The 22,827-nt window shown below is 44.9% G+C and overlaps 1 protein-coding gene across 1 annotated transcript in view; it reads left to right on the plus strand.

Moving 5' to 3' along the window:
* The first annotated feature begins 4,362 nt into the window (after window positions 1-4,362).
* The window catches only part of CKAP2L (cytoskeleton associated protein 2L), a 33,915-nt gene continuing 15,450 nt past the window's right edge, over window positions 4,363-22,827 (plus strand). The window contains exons 1-5 of the mRNA XM_089692406.1: window positions 4,363-4,451; window positions 10,317-10,383; window positions 15,108-15,168; window positions 16,378-17,507; window positions 20,934-21,141. Coding sequence (XP_089548532.1) covers window positions 4,421-4,451; window positions 10,317-10,383; window positions 15,108-15,168; window positions 16,378-17,507; window positions 20,934-21,141 — 1,497 coding nt within the window. The 5' untranslated portion in view covers window positions 4,363-4,420. The remainder of the gene's footprint in view (window positions 4,452-10,316; window positions 10,384-15,107; window positions 15,169-16,377; window positions 17,508-20,933; window positions 21,142-22,827) is intronic.

Below are 22,827 nucleotides of genomic sequence, written 5' to 3' on the forward strand. Positions count from 1 at the left end.
CATTCTTTTCATTCTTCTTCTTCTTTTCATTCTTCTTTTCATTCTTCTCATTCTTCTTTTCATTCTTCTTTTCAATCTTCTTCTCATTCTTCTTTTCATGAAGAAGAAAAGAAGAATGAGAAGAATGAAAAGAAGAATGAAAAGAAGAAGAAGAATGAAAAGAAGAATGAGAAGAATGAAAAGAAGAATGAAAAGAAGAATGAGAAGAATGAAAAGAAGAATGAAAAGAAGAAGTATTCCAGTACAGCAAAAAGTGTATCTGCAGAGAGCTCCGCTATTTCTAACAGTTCTCTGACAGTTTCTTCACATTTACAGCGGTTGAAACATTGTATCTATTTCCGAATAAAAACATCTGTATCCTAAATGGAAACAAATAGATACAATGTTTCAACCGCTGTACATGTGAAGGAACTGTCAGAGAACTGTCAGAAATAGCGGAGCTCTCTGCAGGGACACTTTTGCGGCTGATCGGGAAAAATCCGATTCGCGCACCCGAAGTATGCTAATATTCGGATTCGCCGCAAATCGAATATTTCCTGAAATTCGAAACGAATTCCACTTCGCCTGGTTCGATTCGCTCATCTCTAATCATTGGTATTACTGGTAGGAGCAGTACCCCATCATTGGTATCCATGGAAGAAATAGCACCTTATTGTTGGTGTCAGTGGGAAGAATAGCGCCCCACTATTGATATCAGTGGGAGGAATAATGCCCCATCATTGATGTCAGTGGGAGGAATGGTGCCTCGTTATTGATATCAGTGGGAGGAATAGTGCCACATTATTGATATCAGTGGGGGGAATAGTGCCCCATCATTGATAGTAGTTGAAGGAATGGTGCTCCATTATTGATATCAGTGGAAGGGATAGTGCCCCACTGTTGGTGTCGGTGGGAGGAATAGTGCCTTAGTGGGATAGTGTGATAGTGGGAGGACTATTACCCCAAGGGCTGGATAAAGGCTATCAAAGGGCCTCATCCGTCCCTCGAGCCACAGTTTGGAGACCACTGGCCTAGGCAATCGGAAGTGGAAGTTCTCCCCTGCCCCCCCTGTAGTCTTCTTGGATAGGTGACAGGTCCCAGAAGACTACGGGACTATTCACAAAGCGCAGCGCTACTCGTGAATGCGCAGTGGGAGCTCAGCTGTGAAGCCGCAAGCTGTCACAGCCAGGTGCCCACACTGAAGATGTCTGCACCGGGGAGAGAGGATGGCCAGTAAAGTTGACTGCGGTGACTACACTGCTGGATCGTGGGACAGATGAATGTCTTTTTTTTTTAAAAGTCAGCAGCTACAGTTTTTTTAGCTGCTGACTTTTATTTTTTTCAAGTGAGACTGGAGATCCGCTTTACAGTTTAAATGGGATTTTAGTTTTTGGTTAGAGCTTTGGTTTTTGGATAGGGTTGGTTCACACCAGATGCAGGTGGGTTTTAAGGCTCCACGCAGCATTAAGGAGCGTTTAGTGTTTTTTTTCCTTCCAGGAAACCACTATAAAAAATGTAAAACAGCTGGGGGGGGTTCTGCCTTTAAATGCTGAGCTTAAAAAAAACACCTATAGACTACCTAATGTGCATGGACACATAGGACAACATTAGTTGCTTCTACGGGCAAACCGCCGATCTCCTCTAGGAGCAGTGGATTTTTTTTTAAACTAGTGTGTATGGGGTCTTAATGTGCATAAAAAAAATGCATGCAAAGTGGTTTCCATGGATTCCCATGGCCCTAGTTCATGCCAATATAGTGCATTCTAGTGCAGTCAACAAAAATAGAACATGTTGCATTGCTTCTATATGAAAACGCATCTAGAATGCAGCAAAACGCATTAATATTCCCCCGGAACGCATATGTCCAAAACTGAAAAGAAGAGGAAAAAAAGAAGGGGAAAATGCATCAAAAACGCTCCGGAATGCATCAAAAACATGTATGCAGAAACGCATCCAGAAATTGTGGAGTGGACCTAGCCTTAGGTCTATTAAACCACCTGCCGATCGCTCACTGTCAATATACAGATGCAGGCACGATCACGTATATGTATGTGACTGGCCTTTTATCCTAATTGGGTCACGCCCCCCTGCCAACCCGTGCTGTGATAAGACAAAGCAAAGTTTGGCAGCTGATTTCAGCTGAAATCGACTGATCGGCTGTGCCCAATCACACATAGAGTTCTGTGTTTACAAAAACACAGAACACTGTGAACAGTGATCTGGCTGTTTCTTCTGCCTGAATAGCATATATAAATATATATTATTACAGATACACAAATGTCCTAAGCTTTAAAGGATAAGTTCACCCTCCATAACATGTTACACGCTACACCCATATTCAGGCTATAACATGTAATGAATAGACTGGCCCCCGCTTTGATAGCTAGCAGGGAATATTTTCCGCGTCACTCATTTACAGTCCTCTGTGAATGAGAAACTTCAAGTTCCAACAGCCTTAGTGGCTGTCGGCTTGTAGTTCTCAATGAACTACTATGGTGCTGTGGAGCAGCGTAGTGCCATTGGTTGCAGTGGATGTCAATCATCAGAACCCAGTCAGCGATTATTGGTGATCGCCACTAAGGCTCCATGCACACTGGGTGTTCTAATAACGCTGGTAATGTTAGCTGTGTAAAGTCACATTAAAAACGTGAGTTTTCAGCGTTTTTGCATTAGCGTTAAGCAGTGTTTTGCAGTTTTTTTGCAAAAAAAAAATTTTTTTTTTTTTTCGAAAAAAGTCCAAAAACGACAATTTGCCAAGTTTTTCAGCGTAAAGCTGAGAGGTGAGAGATCTGTGTGTAAAGAACACAGATCTCTCTCCTGTCAGCATGGACATGCCACTTTGTATCTCTCTGCACAGCATGTCTGCCTAGTAACTCCCGGTTTACATCTGTGCAGGTGGTGCCACTGTGGATCCACACAAAAATCTGTGCAGCCGCACCACCCACACAGAGGAATGCGGACCCGTGTGCGGGTGCCATTAGTTCTAATGGCACGCCAACCGCACTGGAAATCGCAACCGTACTGGGAAGCGAAGTTCCTTTGTGGGCTGTGTTTTCCGAAAAAGTGCAGGGACTTTCCTGCGTGTCCCGGGGTACGGGAGTCCATTCAAATTAATGGGCTCTCGTGCCCAAGCAAAACGCAGCCCACAGGGACGTGGAGAACCTAGCCTAAAACAGCACACAGTGTAAGCACAACACACAGTTAACCCTTTGATTGCCCCTGATGTTAACCCCTTCCTGCCCGGTGTCATTAGTACAGTGTCAATGCTTATTGTTAGCACTGATCACTGTATTGGTGTCACTGGAGTTGTCAGTGGCCAGTAGTCAGTTCCCCCCCCAGTGTCAGAATGCCCACCACAGTCCCGCTATAAGTCGCTGATCGCCGCCATTACTAGTATAAAAAAACAAAAATCTCAGTATACATACCGCCATTTGTAGACACTATAACTTTTACGTAAACCAATTAATTTACACGTATTGGGATTTTTTTTTTTCAGTAAAAAGACATGTAGCAGAATACATTTTAGCCTAAATTTATGAAATTTTATTTTTTTTAATGGATATGGTTTATAGCATAAAGACAAAAATATTGCTTTTCAAAATTGACTTTTTTTTAATCGCACAAAAAAACCCAAAACAAACAGGTGATCAAATACCACCGAAGAAAAGCTCTGTTTGTGGGAAAAAATTTAAACAAATGTTATTTATACACAGCGTTGCATGACCGCGCAATTGTCAGTTAAAGTAACAGCGCCGTATTGCAATGCCTGGTCAGGGAAGGGGGTAAATCTTCTGCTTTAAATAGTATCCACGTTCCCCCTTTAACGTGCCAACAACCCATCCTCCCCATCCACACTGCTCCACTGATCAGACTGGGACCCTCCCTGCTACACATATCAGATCCACACTGCTCCACTGATCAGACTGGGACCCTCCCTGCTCCATATATCAGATCCACACTGCTCCACTGATCAGACTGGGACCCTCCCTGCTCCATATGTCAGATCCACACTGCTCCACTGATCAGACTGGGACCCTCCCTGCTACACATATCAGATCCACACTGCTCCACTGACCAGAATGGGTCCCTCCCTGCTCCATATGTCAGATCCACACTGATCAGTCTGGGACCCTCCCTGCTACACATATCAGATCCACACTGCTCCACTGATCAGACTGGGACCCTCCCTGCTCCATATATCAGATCCATCCTCTGCAACTATACATTCCCCTCCACTCCGCCACACCACTAGTCTACAAAAGAAAAGGAAACGCTCCGCCCAACCCACTGCCTGACCAATCAGATTACATCAAGAGAGAAACGTGTTTGTTGTCAATAAAGTTTTTCGAAAGAAAGCGATTGATGCTTCAGCGTGATTGGTTGTTGAGTTTGAATGCGGGGCGGTTAGAGTGAGAGCTGTGGAGATCTACGGAGGGCAAACATGGAAGCGCTAAAGACGCTGAGTGCTCAGGGTGAGGAGCGGGTGTGGAATATACCGGGAAGGGGAGGGCTGAGAACACCGGGGTACTTCATAGAGGGGAGAGGTGTTCATACACTGAGTGCCAGCCTCGTGCACACGCCTCTACTATATACACAATGTGTCCCGCCAGTGTACACACCTGATCTGTGTATGTGTGTGTATCAGGGGCGGAATGACCACTTGGAAACTGAGGGCCCGGGGTCAGTAGGGGGCCCCATGAGATGCCCCTGGTACCTTTTTCATAGTTGCTTTTTTGAGTTTGGGCAAGGACACGGGCCCCATGATCCTCTATTGCCCGGGGGCCCCATGAGTTGTCAGTCCTCCCCTGGTGTGTATACATATATTTTTATATATATATATGCTTTATTTTGCATAGTATTTGTCCAGGTGTGTTTTAACCACTTGCTCTCTTGAAGATTTACCCCCCTTCCTCACCAGGCTATTTTTTTGTGTTACGGTGCTGAGTTACTGACAATTGCGCGGTCATGCAATGCTGCACCCAAATGAAATTTATGTCCTACCCCCCACCCCCGAATTGAGCTTTCTTTCAGTGGTATTTGATCACCTGTTCGTCTTTTATTTTCTGTGCTATAAACAAAAAAAACTAACAATTTTGAGAAAATATTTTTTACTTTTTTGCTATTAAACATGTCCAGTAAAAAAATCGAATTTTGTAATAAATTTAGGCCAAAATGTTTTCTGCTACATGTCTTGGCTACAAAAAAAAATCCCAATACGTGTAAATTAATTGAATTACGTGAAAGTTATAGGATCTACAAATGGTGGTATATATACTGGGATTTTTTTTTTTTTTTATATAGTAGTAATGGTGGCGATCAGCGACTCAAAGCGTGACTGCGGCGGGCATTCTGGCACTGGTGGAGGGTGTGGGAAACTAGCTGCCACTGACATCCCCAGTGACACTAATACAATGATCAGTGCTAATAAAAAGCACTGACACTGTACTAATGGCACTGGGCAGGAAGGGGTTAACATCTGGGGCCATCAAAGGGTTAACTGTGTGCTGCTTTAACTTGCCAGCACATTGCTTTGTATTGCTCTGCTATGCAAAGCATGGGTGTGGAAATGCAAAATCATGTGTACATATACATGATTTTGCACAGCACTGCTGCCTTGTAGCAGTATTTCTACTATAGGGCAGCAGGAAAGTGGTTAACACCCCGGTCACATCAAGCCCGACTTTGAAATCGTGTGACTTACAGTGAAGTTGCACGATTTTAGAGTCGAGGGACATGCCAATTTCAGGTGCAATTTTCAAGATATCTGACACAGATGTCTATGCAAATCGCACAAAAAGTAGTGCATGTGCTACTTTAGAAATCTGAGTGCTGAAATTGCAGACAATAGGTTGCAACTTGGCATATGATTTTCAAGTCGCAGGGCATGCCAAGTCGCACCCAGTGCAACCGGGGTGTTAGGAATAGGTTCACTTTTTGCAGGTAAAAAAAAAATATATGCATTTATTATTTATTTTGTCTGCAGGAGTTTGTAAAGCATTGCGCCAGTGATCAGTAGATTGCTGGTACCATGCAGGTCTCCTGCAGATCTGTCAGTATATCTGCTTGGTTGTGTGGGATGTATAGGCAAGTAGGTATACTGACAGGAAGAATCAGTGATCTACCACGGCACTCCACAGCGCTGTGGTAGTTCATTGAAAACTACAAGCCCACAGCCACTAAGGCTGTGAGGACTTGCAGTTCATTCGTTCACGGAACTCTGTGGATGATTGACACGGCCATGCGGGTTGAGCCTGCATGGGCACGCTGTTTTCAAATCTGAAAGATAATACAAGGAACTTCTCCCCCTACTTCTGTCAGGGAGGGGAGAGCAGCGGGCAGCTGCAGCATTGGGAACATGTTACACCCTAAAAACGGGTGGAACATATAGAATGTTCCCAAAGGTGAACATATCCTTTTACAGCAGTAGTAAAGTCAAATTAAAAAAATCCACTTCTCTCACAAGTTAAGGGCATGATGTGCTAGTATGCATTGCATACTAACACATTATGAAAGACTTACTCTCCACTGACAGGGATTCCATCTTCACCTGGTCTTCCTCCCGAGCCACAATAACGTCACTACCACGTGGATGCACACAGGGTTCAATGTACAAACATGAACCTCAGAACCAAGTCATCAGATCAACATCTGGAGTGCTGGACATGTGTGGCCATCTTCTCTGTCTGTTTTTTCATCTTAAAGTGGTAGCAAGCTTTGCTTTGTCACTTTCACCTACAGGTAAGCCTATGATAAGGCTTAGGCTACTTTCACACTGATCCGCCGCAAAAACGCATAGGCATGTCACTTAAAAACTACACCAAAAACGTTTCTCAGAGGAGTTTTTCAGTTGTTTTCCATTGATTTCAATGGGAAGAAGCGTTTTTGGGGCGTCTTTTTTTTACTCTCCAAACATGCCCCAAAGATGGTGCAAGCAGGAGTTTTTACACCGCAAATGCAACACCTCAGCGTGAAAACATACATATATATACATTCACATACATAGGGAAGCATTTCTTTTGAGCTTTTCAGGTGCTTTTTTTTAACGCAAAAAACGCTTCAAAAACTCCTCAGTGTGAAAGTAGCCTTACTTGTATATAAAATGACGTGCACTGTTTAGGAGAGTTTTATATGTTTTGCAGTTGGTGACGTCACATGCGCACTGAATTGAGGGCATAGTTGGTGTGCCGTCAATCCAAAGCGCTAAGCCACGGCCATGACTCCCTTGCGCATGCGTGCAAGATGGAAGCCCTGGCTGCAGTGACCGCTGTAGGGATCCCTTTCACAGGTAAGTCCGTCACATGCAGTCGCATACTAGCATGTTATGCCATTAACTTGCAGGGAGACTGTTTTTTGTTTTTTTTTTAACCACCTCCCGCCTGCCATATAGTAATATGACGGTGCAAGGTGGTTCTCTCGTTCATATGATGTCCTCCCATTCTAACCGCGTATGCGCGGCTCCCAGAGTGCGGCGATCGGCGGTGCGCTGTGTCCCTTGGACACAGCAGATCACCGATCCACGGAAAGCGCCGAAGATGTTGGCTCGGTCATGTGATCAGCTGTGTCCAATCACAGCTGATCACATGTAAACAGGGAAATGCTGGTTATCGGCATTTCTCTCCTCTCGAGCTGTCATGCTGACAGCTTGAGAGGAGAGCCGGTAATCGGCATTCAGCGGAGGGGACATGTACACTGATCATCAGAGCACTGATGATCAGTGTAGCCCCAGCAGTGCCACCTGTCAGTGTCCATCAATGCGACATATCAGTGCCTACCAGTGCACATCAATGCCACATATTAGTGCCCATCTGAGCTGCCTTTCGGCACTGAAAGGCAGCTACCCATCAGTGCCAGTCAGTGCCATATATCAGTGCTGCCTTTCAGTGCCAATCAGTGATGCCTGTCAATGCCCATCAGTGCAGCCTATCAGTGCCCATCACTGCAGCCTCATTAGCGCACATCAGTGAAGGAGAAAAATCACTTATTTACAAAATTTTATAACAAAAACTAAGAAAAAAACTTTTTTTTTTCAAATTTTCAGTGGTTTTTGGTTTGTTTAAGAAAAAATTAAAAACCCAGAGGTGATTAAATACCACCAAAATAAAACTGTCACAAAAAAATGATAAAAATTTCATATGGGTACAGTGTTGCATGACCGCGCAATTGTCATTAAAAGTGTGACAGCGCTGAAAGCTGGAAAGTGTCCTGGGCAGGAAGGGGGTATAAGTGCCCTGTAGACTAGTGGTTAAATTAAAGAGAGACTTTACTACCTCTTTAGGTGGTCACATGTTAGAGTATCGTTGTACAATTTTCAATCCATCCTATAGTGTGGGGTTTTTCTAAACCACTGTGATTGGACAGCTAGCAATATATCTGAAACTGAAGCTGACCACCCATCAGAATTTTATTTGAAAATTTTAATTTTAAGAACATTTGTTTTTTTTTTGTTTTTTTTAATAATGCGGTCAAAACATAATTTTCCCAAATTTCCAATAAGTGGCTTTTAGTTCGAGAATGTCTATTCACTCTAAAATCAAATGTTAAAAGCAAACCTTTTTTTTTTTATGTCATTCATCTCATTGTCAAATGTATTGATGAGAACTTTATACATATATTCATATGAACGTTTATTAAAAAATCTGATAGTGTGTTGCCAGCTTGAGGCTGGGACAGGAGGATGGGTAAAAGTTTTTTTTTTTTTGTTGAAATGTAGGCTATAGATCCAAAGCCTTTTGTGTCATCCCTCTGTAGGTTCAGCTATAGATCTACTGTCCATGGTCATTAAAGCTGAACTTCTGGAAACTAAAATGTTTTCTCGCAGTGGGGCTGAACCCACACTGCAAGGGTTAATTGTTTAGGTCGGGGGGGGGGGGGGAGTGTAAAAGTAGATTTACTTGCTTGGTCCTCAGCTCCTGCAACCTCCTATATTTTGCTAGACTGGTCCCTGTGGCTTTTTTTCCTTTATGCACTGGCAGTCTAAGGTCCATAGCCCTACTTTTGTTACAAGAACAGCAAGGGACAGTCCACTGCTAAAGTGAAGAGGAGCACTGTCTGCTAGGGAAGCAGAGGATCGGGTACCTAAAATTGCTTTTAAAGGGTAAGTTCACCTTTCTTAACATGTTACACCCATATTCAGGGTGTAACATGTTACAATCAGACAGGCCCCCGCTTGGAAAGCTAGCAGGGGATCTTCTTCCCACCTCGCTAGCTGTCAAATTAAAAAAAAAACGGCCCGACCATGTCACTCATTCACAGTCCTTTTGTGAATGAGAGACTACAAGTCCCAACAGCCGCTAATGTTGTCGACTTGTAGTCCTCAATGAACTACCACGGCACTGTAAGCCCATACGGGCAAGCATATATAATGACAGATCTGCAGGAGACCTGCATGGCACCAGTGATCAGCAGACAAAAATAATAAATACACATTTTGTTACATGCAAACCAGTTAACCTTTGCAGTATGGATGCAACCTAATTGTAAGGGGGGATTTTCAGCTTTCCTAGAGTTCAGTTTTAATGGGTTAACATGTACAGTGTCCCAGGATGCTTTGACAGTTATTACCAGAACGTATTGAAATTTGTGACACGTTGATCACCAGTCACCATGCTGTCAATAAAGATGATCCATGCCTCATCTTTTTGAAATCTGTATCCTTGTGTCTGTATTCATCCTTTTGGGCCCAGTCAAATACCTCCAGCTGATGGATCTAAGGAAAAAGCATTGCCTATTTATGCATCAGTCTGTGGGAGGGCGGGGGGGGATGAGGTATCTTCCCACTACCTAGACTAGTTCTTGAATATCTATAGCTGCTCATGTTTGTTTTAGGTCAGTCATCAGAATGACAGCCCTGGTGCATGCATCTTCATAAACTGAAAAAAAATTACAACTTTTACATTTGTATTCTGAAGGGTTCCTTTTAAAGTAGAACTATAGACCTTTTTTTTTTCATTTTGGATAGGGTAAGGAAGAGTAATAATCTGTCAGATTATTATTTTTTTTTTTTTTCAAATCTGTGTTCCATTGGGGAAAATTCCTCTCCCTTCCTATCCCATAACCACAACAGGAAGTGAAGGAGTCTCCAAAACTACTGTCCACATTGGAAGAATATCCCTCTTTTACTGAACGGGGGGGTGGGGGGGGCAGCCCAAAATGTGGGTTTTTCTTTCTCTTTCGGTGATAACTGTGAACAAGACAAATAGTGTGAAAACTAAGAGGTGTTCTAATCCCTCTCCACTCTGTTCCAAACAAAAAAAAACGTGTTTAGTTATACTTTAATGTTTTGGAGACTATATTCCCTTTTTAACTTCTGCTTGTATTTAATCTGATTATATCAACAGAAGAACGTCGAAGGCAGCTACAGGAATACCTGGTAGCAAAGGGGAAACTGAAACCTGAAAATAAGAAGTGAGTTTTTCCTGTTTCAATGTGTTTTTTTATTTATCTAAGGTTTATAAACACAAATAACAGCAATAAGCAAAAAGTCGTCTTATACGCCGTATTTTCCGGCGTATAAGACGACTTTTCAACCCCTGAAAATCTTCTGAAAAGTCAGGGGTCGTCTTATACGCCGGTGGGAGCCGGGATGTCAGGGCGGCACTTTTTCGAGGGTCCCTCCTCCAACGGACACTAAGTACAGGGGTGGGCAGAGGGGCTGCTGTACCTTACCTGGCTCCGGTCCCACGACGATCCGGTCCAGGAAGCGCGGCTGCTCCTTCTTTCAGTTCGGCCGCTCGATGGTCATGCGGCCGCTCGGCTCCGCCTCCTCACCGGTGATTGGGCGCCAGCACTGGAAAGGCACACAGGCGACCAATCACCAGCAAGGAGGCGGAGCCGAGCGGCCCCGCGAAAATCGAGCGGCCGAACTGGAAGAAGGAGCAGCCGCTCCTCTCCCCCACTGACACCGACGGCGAGGCGCTGTTCCTCCCCCACTGACACCGGCGGCGGGGCGCTGTTCCTCCCCCACTGACACCGGCGGCGGGGCGCTGTTCCTCCCCCACTGACACCGGCGGCGGGGCGCTGTTCCTCCCCCACTGACACCGGCGGCGGGGCGCTGTTCCTCCCCCACTGACACCGGCGGCGGGGCGCTGTTCCTCCCCCACTGACACCGGCGGCGGGGCGCTGTTCCTCCCCCACTGACACCGGCGGCGGGGCGCTGTTCCTCCCCCACTGACACCGGCGGCGGGGCGCTGTTCCTCCCCCACTGACACCGGCGGCGGGGCGCTGTTCCTCCCCCACTGACACCGGCGGCGGGGCGCTGTTCCTCCCCCACTGACACCGGCGGCGGGGCGCTGTTCCTCCCCCACTGACACCGGCGGCGGGGCGCTGTTCCTCCCCCACTGACACCGGCGGCGGGGCGCTGTTCCTCCCCCACTGACACCGGCGGCGGGGCGCTGTTCCTCCCCCACTGACACCGGCGGCGGGGCGCTATCATTGGTGTCAGTGGGAGGAGTAGCGCCCCATCATTGGTGTCAGTGGGAGGAGTAGCGCCCCATCATTGGTGTCAGTGGGAGGAGTAGCGCCCCATCATTGGTGTCAGTGGGAGGAGTAGCGCCCCATCATTGGTGTCAGTGGGAGGAGTAGCGCCCCATCATTGGAATACCATACTGAAATAGCATACCATATTGAAATGAACTCTGATGTTTTTTCATTTTTATTTGGTGTGTGTTGGAAGAGGGGTAGTCTTATACGGCGAGTATAGCTCAAACCCTATATTTTAACAGGAAAAGTAGGGGGTCGTCTTACACGCTGGAAAATACGGTAAGTAAATACAATCAGGTTCTAGAGTGATTACAATCCAGAGACAGAAGTATGGTATGAAAGGCTCATGTTCAGATTACTTTCTAACCGAAAAAAAGCATGTAACGCCTCTCCATTTTAAGAAGTAATGAGTTAGGAATATATAGAGAGAAGAGGCTGTGGGAAAGTGTGGGAGGTAAGGGAAGGGGGGAGAGATCTGCCAGGGTGGTTCTGGGTCATTCTTTGACCAGCTATCATGGACTAGTTAGCTCAGCACAGAAGTCAGATAATTAGAAGCAAATGGTCCTTTAGTAAGTAAAGTTCAATCCGAGGGCTCCATATCATTTCAAATGTATGCAATTTGTTTTTAAGAGTCAGACATCTTTTCCTTCAGGAGGTACCATCTTATTCTTCACCTGTATTCTCATAAGGGTAGAAGACCACCATAGTTTGGTCAAGACTTGCTTTTAACAGGGCTTTTTTGGGATCCTTTTTTCCTAAAATGAGTGTAGACAATCTGGTGAACCCCGTTCCAGAAACTCCTGATGCAAAGGTAGGTTCACCATATGTGATCATGTGCCTGTGGTCTGGCAGCCCCTGAAGCATAGTCCAGACACAGCGGGGGTAAATTTCTCAAGTCGTTGTGGGACAATATACTATCACTTCATCAGCTTAACGTGATTGTAAAACCTCCTGAAATGAAACATTAACAAAGCATATCCTTCTCAGTGTGTACTTGTGTGATTTCTGTCTGCTCTGTCATTCATCTGCTATCTGCATGAGCCACCTCTGACGATACCAGGCGATCCTGGCAGATGCCACCACCTCCTTCTCTACTCCAGTGCACAGTAGTTGATTGGTAACCTCAGGTGTTTGGGGGGGTGTGGTCTGTTCCCTCCACTCAAGTCTCAAATTACACTCAGCCCCCTGCTCTGTGCTGTGCAGTGTGTTAATCAGATTCCTGAATTCGTTTAAGTGCTGAATGGGAGAGTGCACAATCCTCAAAATTCCAGCAACAGTAAAATAAGAGCTGTAGGCAAAAGCAAATCCAAGTCGCATATCAATTTTAAAACTAATTCTTTTTTTTTTTTCTTCTTCAAACAATGCAGTGTGTTTGCTCATACAAAGCTGAACCTGGACAGTTGTCTAAATAATCTACAGATAACATACTTGCCAAAGGATTTGTATTTTTTTGGACATACATCTAGGTTGTGACCCTCACCCAAGACAATGAAAGGAAAGCAGCAGACTGAATTCCTATCTGTCACTCTTTTGCTTCTATCAGCATATTCCTTCTTAGACAATGTGCACTGCAGCAGTGATTGGCTCCTTGCTTTGCTTCTCCGTCTAAGCTCTGCTGTACAGTATTTGCAAGAGCATAAAGTCAAATATAGATATTTAAGACCTTTCATTCAAAATACTGCATAAACATAAAAAAGCTGTAGGGGGGGAGAAAATTTACTCTTGCCTTCCCTCTGACTTGCGCCTGGTCGAGCTGGGGTCATTCTCCTTCAGGTAATGTAGACTACTCTAAATCTTGCTTAGGGGATGCTCCCAGCACTGTGCTGCAGCTTGTGAGATTTGGAGCGCTCACCATTTCCTGGGATATTGTCAGCATGAGGATGTCACACCTTGCACCATGGAAACCAGAGGAAATGTAAGTATAATGATTTTTCCCTACAGGTTGTGGGGTTTTTTTGGGGGGTTTTTTAAGTTATGTAGGTTATAGGAATGGGGAGGCATCAAGCACTGAAAAACTTGCAATCCTTGAGGAGTCCACTTTAACACTAGTTGCCTAGCATTTTCACTGAGTGCACCATGGAACCCTAGGCTTCCTCTGCAGTATGCTGTGGGTTCTTTAGATGAAAAATGTCATCCTCTCTGAAATCTTCCCAAGTAACCACTGACACTAATGACCTATTAAATCTTTCTGTTAGGGAAGGGGCATTCTTCCCACTGATCACCAGTTAATAGGACTTTTATTGATCACCAAATCTATTAAGTCTGTAAGTTGGGAGGTGGGGCCTCCATGGATCAAACTTGTTTTTCCGGAACATCCCACAGATGCTCAGTTGGACTGAGATCTGGAGAATTTTGATGCAGTCAATACCTCAAGCTTGTTGTTGTGATCCAGGAACCATTTTTGCCATGTGGCAGAGCGCATTATCCTGAAAGAGGCCGCTGCCATCAGGGAATATTGTTTCCATGAAGGGGTGTATTTGGTCAACAACGTTTAGGTAGGTGTTGCATGTCAAAGTAACATCCACATAAACGGCAGGACCAAAGTTTCCCAGCAGAACATTGCTCAAAGCATCACACTGCCTCCATCGGCTTGCCTTTTTCCCCCATACTGCATCCTGGTACCATCTCTTCCCCCAGCCATCCACATGATGTAAATGAAAATATGATTCTTGAGACCAGGCTACCTTCATCCATTGCCTCATGGTCCAGTTATGATGCTCGCATGCCAGTTGTAAGTGCTTTTGGCTGTCCTGATGGGTCAGCACAGGCACTTTTGACTGCTCCGTGGTGAAGCAGCCCCATACAGAACAAATTATGATGCCCATTTTTCTGCTTTCAACACCTCAACTTCAGGGACAACATTTAGTTACTGCCTAATATATCCCACCAATGTTCATGTGCAATTGTAATGAGAGAACCAATGCTGTCCACTTAACCTGTCAGTGGTGGTAAAGTTATGGCTGATTGGAGTATGCTTTTATTTCATTTTTACTGAAAATAATTTTGGGTGTCAGAAGAATAAATGAAAAATTGTGGTTTACTTAAAGTATCTATCTCAATGTACCTTGAGCTGTAGATTTGTCAAGGGTTCCGCCATGTTAAAAAGGATAAGCTTTAAAGGTAATCAGAAGTGACTTTCTCTTGAATGAACACTTCCCCACTCACTGTTACTCATCTTCACCATGCTCCTCTGCCACTGATCATCTGTTGAAGACCAAAATATATTTGGTGCTTCATGATATTGAAGACCATGTCCCTTTCTTTTCTTCCTCCCAGGATACAGTGGTTAGGCATGAGAATCCGATTGCCAGTCCCAAACACTGTCACATGAGGAGAGTGAGTACCATATGTAAGGGGCAATGCAACAAATTTCCTTTAAAATATTTGTCCTATGAAACAAGGAAAGCCCGGATTTTATTTGTTATAGAGGAATTGAAGCAAAGCAAGAATATAAGTTTGTGATAAGGTGTACTTGATGCTTTGGTCCCTCCTTGATAATGGGCAAAATGTGATGGCTTGTGAATTGAGTACAGTATCATTTTTGTTTGAAAGGTTGGGTGGTGTTAACTTATCTTTCATACGTTGATATTGCATATATCTTTAGATGGATTGAAAGTATTTTTTTTTTTTTATTTTATTTAATCATGCAGACCATACCTGAAAGACAGCACCAATTTACAGTCCACAAGATGGCAGCAGCCTCCTAAGCAGGTAACTACACATCTAAACTTGCAAACAAAACAATTGTACAATATTACTAGGATGTATTTGTGCTGCTTCTTTGCTTTCCATTCAAAAAAGAAGGGTTTTTTTTGTGGTTTTCTTAAACATACTTCCCTAGTTAGATGCAGCATTTAATCCCCCGCCAGCTATAAGGGTGAGAACTGAGTGATCAGACACCACACTTTACTCTGCTTCTGTAGCACTCACTGGAGTGCTGGGCTGGGACGGGGGTGGGAGTGGGTGGCTCAGGCTCTCAGCAGCTCACTGAGAGACTGAGCAAGGTGCCAGTCTGAGCTTCTAAGCTGATCTCGACCATATGGTTGGGATCTTTCCTGAGCCTGGACTAGCTCTGTGACGCTTTAGCCCGCTGTTGGCTGAAAATTGGTCACGGGAGTGCAGAACAAGCTGAACTCTTGTAATCCACAGAAGTACAGTCAAACGAGCTTTAGCTGTACTCCTTTAATGCTGAGGCCAATAAAAAATAAATAGTCGACATCGGGAGTGTCAAATTCAGATGAAACAGCGAGCAAAATTAGGACTAAATCTTCAAGGGTGACACATTATTGCACTTAGTAACTTATTGTTATAGTAAAAATTGCAACTTATAAATAACACAAGAGAAAGGGACCATGAAACATTTCGTGATGTATTTAGGCTGCAGATTTAAAATATGTAAAGAACAGTGACGTGTGTGTGTGTGTTTTGGTAATCTTTAAAGTTGACCTTCAGTCATAAAATGAGCTTCATCTTTTGCCTTTTCTACAAAGCATCACAATCCTGGCATGTGCTCAGCCCTGAGCAGCTGCATGCCCTTATTTAGGTGGGCAGTAAAACCTTGGCTCTACTGCCTGCTTTTACAACCCCCTGGCTGCACATCTGAATTAGTCCTTGCACAATTGTGGATGCAGTAGTTAATGTTCAGAAAAGTCTCCTTTTTTTTTTTTTTCCCACTTATATAGTGGTGCGGCCCACCACTTCCTGATTCCTAGGTGAGAGTGGCGTATGATCATACCTGGAGTATTATTTTTTCTGCGCTGCCCTCATATACACATGAAAGGGGTGTGAGCCTGTTTGCCAGCCAGGCCACCATAAAAATCAATCCTACTGAAGTTCTGCTGTCCTGATGTGAGCAATCTACGTAATAGACAAACCCCAAGTGCAATCGTGTCTTATTTTCTTTTATATTTTTATTGTTAGGTCAAAGAGAAAAAGGATGTGCCCCTTAAAGACAACAGATTTAATTCTGAAGTAAACAAGAACAGGACTTTAAATACTGGGCTTCTTCAAAACAGACCAGCTGCAGGAAAAATAACTGCCCAGCAAAATGTCTTATCCAAAAAAGTTGACCGTAAAGCTTTAGCCAGAAACCCTGCAGCTTCTAAAGACAATGTACAGAGGATGAGACCTGTCCTTCCTGGACAAGCTGTACAGAGGGAAAATGTGAACCTCAATAACAAGTTACTTGGAAAGAAGTCCTCTGTTGCAGCTCACCAAAAGGCTGAAATTGGGTTAACTGTCGTTTTGACCAAAAGCCAGCATGGAGATAAAACCAGAGTTTCTGATGTGCATTTGGCTGGTAAAAAATCTGTTTCTAAAACACAGTCTGAAGTTAGAGACATCAAAAGCACTCAGACAAAGGATTCAGAACAATCCTTACATCAGCCTTCTGTAGGGATTTCTGTAGAGAGAAGCCAAGCATCACCTTCTAAACCAAATCCTGTGTGTCAGGAGACAAACACCTGTCAACCAGCTAGTAAAGCAATACCCCAAGCAAGCCCCAAACAAATCCGCATTGTCTCCAGAGTCAGCCAGCCTGTGTCTGACAGTGGGAGTTCCACTGAAAGGAGTTTTCTCATTAAATTTTCCAGAACAAACAACTTGCAGTCACAGCGACCGCTGACTGTGCGTACGGAGCATGTGAAATCTGCAGCCCTTAAGCAAGGTTGTGCCACTAAACCAAATACAGTTTTAAAGTCTACTTCTTCATCAGCCACAGCACAAAAGAAATTTGGCCCTCATCCAGTCTCTACTACCAATATTAAGCAATGTAGTTCAGCTTGCACCTCTAATAAAGCACTTCCCTTTCAGACCCGTCACACCATCAGGAAGCCAGCAGTTTGGCAGAAAAACGCAAGAATGACTTTCTCCAATAGAACAGCTCCCAGACCACAGACTGGCAGCACTAACTGGTCAAAAGGTACAGGCAACAAGCCAGTAGTGACCAATAGTACTAACCAGACCTCCAAGTCCTCCAGCCTATCCTGTGTGACAGCCAGTGACACCCCCAACAAACCACAGACTCCCAAAATGACTGTAGAAGATCGCAGGTAAGTGGAAAACTATATTGCAAAGGTAACAATACACCTGTATAGAAGAGTTCCCTACATGTGCATGCCAATGATTGCAAAGTCATGTAATTCCTGTGGTTGCTGATTAGCTCTGCATAGAATTCATCTTTAAAAAAGGCCATCATTCAAAGCTGGACTTAGTTAGGAACCATTTTTTTTTTTTTGTTTACTGTAGCATAGGATTTCAGCTCCTGGGGCAAGGCAACAAGCTTCACGCAATGCGATTTGCCACGTGACAAATCACAGCAAAACCACACCACAGTTTGGAAAACATTGAAAGTAACAGCGACGGAACGTGTGTTTTGCGATCACAGTAATTCTGCCGTGATCTCAAAATGATCAGGTGTGAATGGAACCGTCCTGGTTCACACACATGCGATTCTGGATGCGTTTTCAAACTCAGATTCCCATGACAGGCTAAAATATTATGTGTTCCTATTGAGGTGGTTCATACAGATGCGATCCACATGCATTTTGTTTTGGTTGCCATTATGAAAATGGTCCTGTGCAAGTTTGTAGCGATGCGTTCCAGACTCGCAAGTGATAGAATAGAGTGGGACGCAGGGATAAGTGTTCACATAGGATTGCTATTGACAGGAATTTTTGCATGGCCGTCTATGGGAGGCGACTTTGCATGGCCGTCTATGGGAGGCGACTTTGCATGGCCGTCTATGGGAGGCGACTTTGCATGGCCGTCTATGGGAGGCGACTTTGCATGGCCGTCTATGGGAAGCAGTGTGAACCCTGGCACCAGGATGCAATTTCTAGTCATCATGGTGACTCAGCATCTGGGATTTGTCAAGCCCTGCTTCTCTGTATAAATGAGATACATCTGGTGGTAATCCTAGGTTCTGTTTGCTGCTGTGTAGTGTAAAAATAATGGATTCACTGATGCCAGTCACTAGTGTTGGCATCCTTCTCCCAGCTCTGCGAATTAGAGTTATGGCTCTTATAGAGTGTGGTGATTATGTTGTGTAGCTGCCCCCTCCTCTCCCCTTGTCCCATCACAAAAAATGAAAGGCATTTTGTGAATGGACAAAGGAAGATCCTGTCATTCACGTGCCCCTCCTCTCCCCCTGACAAATCTGGAGCAGCTATATAACATTGCTCCCTGAAAATAGATGTTAAATGGTTAAATTTCTCAATAGCTACCCTAATCACTTGGGACTTCATTGGTGGGATTTTTCCACTGAAAACTTTGTCTGGTTCACTGATGGCACTTAGTCATTGACCCAGAAAAAGTATGAAGATTAGGGCTTATGACGTTTCTCTTACCTTTTGTTTGAGCTTTATTAAGCTAGGCAGCTATGGTTTTCATGGCATATATGTACGGCAATATGTGCAAAGATTAGCAAATGGGGGGGTTGTTTTGTGTTTTTTTTTTTTTGTTTTTTTTTTTTAAACAAAGGCAAATCATTTAAAAAAATCAGTGGTTTACCATCTGAATGTACAATGAGTTTACACTGCCCTGGATGTTATTTGCAGAATGGGAAATCCAGAGATGCCTGGAGCAGGACTTGATCCATCACATGCATGGTTGGAAACTGCACTTTATGACCTGAAATACAACCCCCCTGGTATGGTAAATAAGCCAACTCAAAAGTCAGCACTAACAGTGACATGAGGCAAAAATACACTTAAAGCACAGCTCCACTTTTAACAAAGTGGGCCAACTTCCCTCACCTCCCTTTCCCTGTCATGCATACACCCATATACTGACCTCATTGCAGCCCAGTGTTGTCCATTGGCCATGGTCTCTACCATCTCGGAAAGCTTCAGTCCTCTTTCCTGAGCTGGTGAACAACAGTGTACTGTACATGTGTGGCCTTTTCTTGGTGGACCTTAAAGTGGTTGTAAAGGTTCAAGGTTTTTTGCCTTCATGCATTCTATGCATACAGGTAAAAAAAACCTGTGTGCAGCAGACCCCCCTAATACTTATCTGGGCCACACTGCGAGCCAACGATGTGCACAAGAGCCTCAGCTTTCTGGGGACATTCCCTCCTCATTGGCTGAGACAGCAGCGGGAGCCATTGGGCTAATGAAGAGAGGGGGCGGGGCCGAGCCACGGCTCTGTGTGTAAATGGACATGCAGAGCTGCTGCTAGGAAGCGATCTTGCTTGGATGCCCCCTTAGCAAGCTGCTTGCTCTGGGGGCACTTGGGAAAAAGGGAGGGGTAAGGAATGTCAGCGGAAGACCTGAGAAAAGGATGTTCAAGGCTGCTGTGTGCAAAACCACTGCACAGAGCAGGTAAATATGTTTGTTCTTTTTGTATATATGCCTTTAATATTGCTTTAACAGAGAAGCGTAGCACAATGCTGACTTCTGCCTCATTCAAGAGGATTGCAGCAGCCCAAGACTGTATATGTCACTAGCTGTTCAAAGATTAGTAGTTAGGGTTATAAATATTGATACGTGGAGAAGGCATTGTTTACTTCAACTTTATTAAAATACTGATTATATTGTTTGTGGGAGAATTGTAAAGTCCACCACACAACAGCTGCTTCCTGAAAATTTGTTCAATTGGCATTTGTAGAATGCACTGTATGTAGACCAGCATTTTTCAACCACTGTGCCGCGGCACACTAGTGTGCCGTGAGATATTGTCTGGTGTGCCGTGGGAAAAATTGCAATTTCATCCGTAACATGTAGCCTCGGCTCACAAATAGACCAATCATTAGAACAGCAATGGGCAAACTACGGCCCGGCGGACCTTTTAATCCGGCCCGCGGAGCGTGATACGGTCAGGATGATCTGTCCCCCTCGACGTATCTGCGCATGTGCCGGAGATCGCCGATCGGCTGCTAATGCCTGAAACTGGCACATGCGCAGATACGTCAAGGGGGACAGATCCTCATAGGAGACAGATTTTCATGCTACACCGGAATGGCGAGAGGAACGCGCGGAGCAAAGGTAAGTGAATTGACACGGGGGGCTTGGGGACCTAATATGGTGGGGGATGAATTACTATATGGGGGATGAATTACTATGGGGGATGAATTACTATATGGGGGATGAATTACTATGGGGGATGAATTACTATATGGGGGATTAATTACTATGGGGGAATATTACTATACTTACTATGGATGACACATACACATCATTCATCTACTCTTGGTCCGGCCCCCGGGTCCAATTCTAAAATACTTTATTATTTCATAATAAAGTAATTATAAAATAATTTCTTTGTGTTTGATTCCTATTCAAGAGAATTACTTTATATATAGTCAATATAGGCACAGAGGTAAATTTTTTTAACATTTTCTAATGGTGGTGTGCCTCGTGATTTTTTTCATGAAAAAAGTGTGCCTTTGCACAAAAAAGGTTGAAAAACACTGATGTAGACGATATGTTGGACATAAAACCCACACGATAGAAGAAATGTATCAATCTTTTATATTGAAGGAAGCAACTGGACGAATGGCTGAGATCAAAGGGCAAGACTTACAAGCGGCCACCAATGACACTGCCACCTAAACGGTCCCTTACTGAAAAGAAAAAACAGAACCTCAACCTTTTACTGTGGGAGGGAATAGAGGAAGAGGAGGAGCTAATGCTGCTGTCCAAGAAAATCAGCCAGACACTTAGCGAGTGCCTGGAACTCATTGACAAGGTACGGTGTGTTGTATAAATACTATGAATTTCATAGTTGACAGACTGCTTTCTCTTACATTCCTTGACAGACACAGCCTGTTCTTTATCCATGACCAAACAGGGTTTTATAGCCCCACCTTCAGGAGCAGGACACTAGGCATAATAAACTTCGGCCCCTCCTATAAGCAGTCCTCTTTAGGCATAAAACCCCCTCTCTACTATAGGCCTCCAGTCATTTCTGCCTAGTATCTCAGAAGTATGAACATGACTTTTTTGCTGGGATTTGTGGTCCCTAGGCTTTTTGTTTTCTATTTTTTATCTTTCCCAGGAATTTTCATTTTTCCTGCTGAGATCTTCTATCAACAGTTGGGCTGGATAATCTTGATCCAGTGGGCCCCCCAGTCTGACCAGCGAGTGTGTGCAGACCACTAGCTCAGTGCTTGGTCGGCCGCAATGCCCCATGGACCGGGCCAGCCAGCAAGTTAAACATCTCACAGCAACACTCCTGGCTGACAGCCCCTTCACTTTGGCTGAAAGGAGGATCTGTCACGGGAGCCTTACCCGCATTCCCTTGGTGGATTCCTCCCTGGAATCGATGTAAGGAGCAGGTACTCCCTGGGGTAGTCAGTCCCTATGGGTTTCTTCCCCCCTGCTTCATAGGCCTGGGCCACTGTACATATTGTATATTGCTCCATCACCCCCACCCCCTCCCCTTTATTTCCCCTGTGTGTGCCCATGGGGATGTTTTTTTTCTGTGGAGCCACAAAGGAGCCTTTGCCATCAGGTAGCCTTGCCCTCCTGCACTTGCCCCCCGCAGGTACCTGCACCACATGGTCAAGCTGCCAGAAAGTTTAGGCAGGGGCCTAGTCTGGCTTCCAATTTCACCGTGGGCGCCTGCTCTCCTGCTGCATCGCTTGCACTAACTTCCCCCTGAGCTGGAGGCTGATTTTGAGACCAGTGCCTTTACACTGATGGGCAGCCCTGGGTGGTGTGCCCCGTGGATGGCCACTCTGACCGGCGTGCCCCCATGTTAGGGCCTGTCTCCCTCCTTGTCACTTTGCAGTCTGTGGGAGGCGACTTTACGTTGCAGTCTGTGGGAAGTAGTGTGAACCCAGGTGCCAGGATGCAGTTTCTAGTCGACTTGGCAAGGAATTTGTCAAGCCCCATTGCTCCATATAAAATGAAGCATGTCTGGTGGTAATCCTCCTGAGAACGGTCGCTCTGACCGGTGTGCCGCCATGTTAGGGCCTGGCATATGGCCTGTCTGCTTTGTCTCCTTCCTTTTCACAGCACTCTTGAGTGGCGCTGGCACGGACGCCATTAGAGGGGTTTCCCTGGCTCCCCTTTGTCCTGTGAACTGTTTTGCAGGGTGGCGTCATTCCTGATTGGCTCATTTAGTGTTGCCTGCGGACACAGTTTGGAGGGTTATGGCTCTGTTTACTCACGGTTGTGAGGTCGACTTCTGCCCTTGCCCTGTGGCCCCATATGCCCCCACAGAGCTTACTTGGCTTGCTTAATGGAGCGCACAAGGGTCAGCAACACCTGATGTGCATGCCCAACGTGGCACACTGCCTCATTAGCGCGAGGAGCGCACAGGCACCCTCTATGCCCAGTGGGGTGTTTCTAGGCCACATATGACCTTGGATTTATAGAAGTTGTTATATTCCATCTGGGTTTTTTTTTTTCCCCTGTTCTAATAGGGTCC

This window comes from Staurois parvus, unplaced genomic scaffold (assembly GCF_062004578.1).
Source record: "Staurois parvus isolate SC_StPar_1 unplaced genomic scaffold, SC_StPar_1.0 ptg000586l, whole genome shotgun sequence".
Lineage (NCBI taxonomy): Eukaryota > Metazoa > Chordata > Amphibia > Anura > Ranidae > Staurois > Staurois parvus.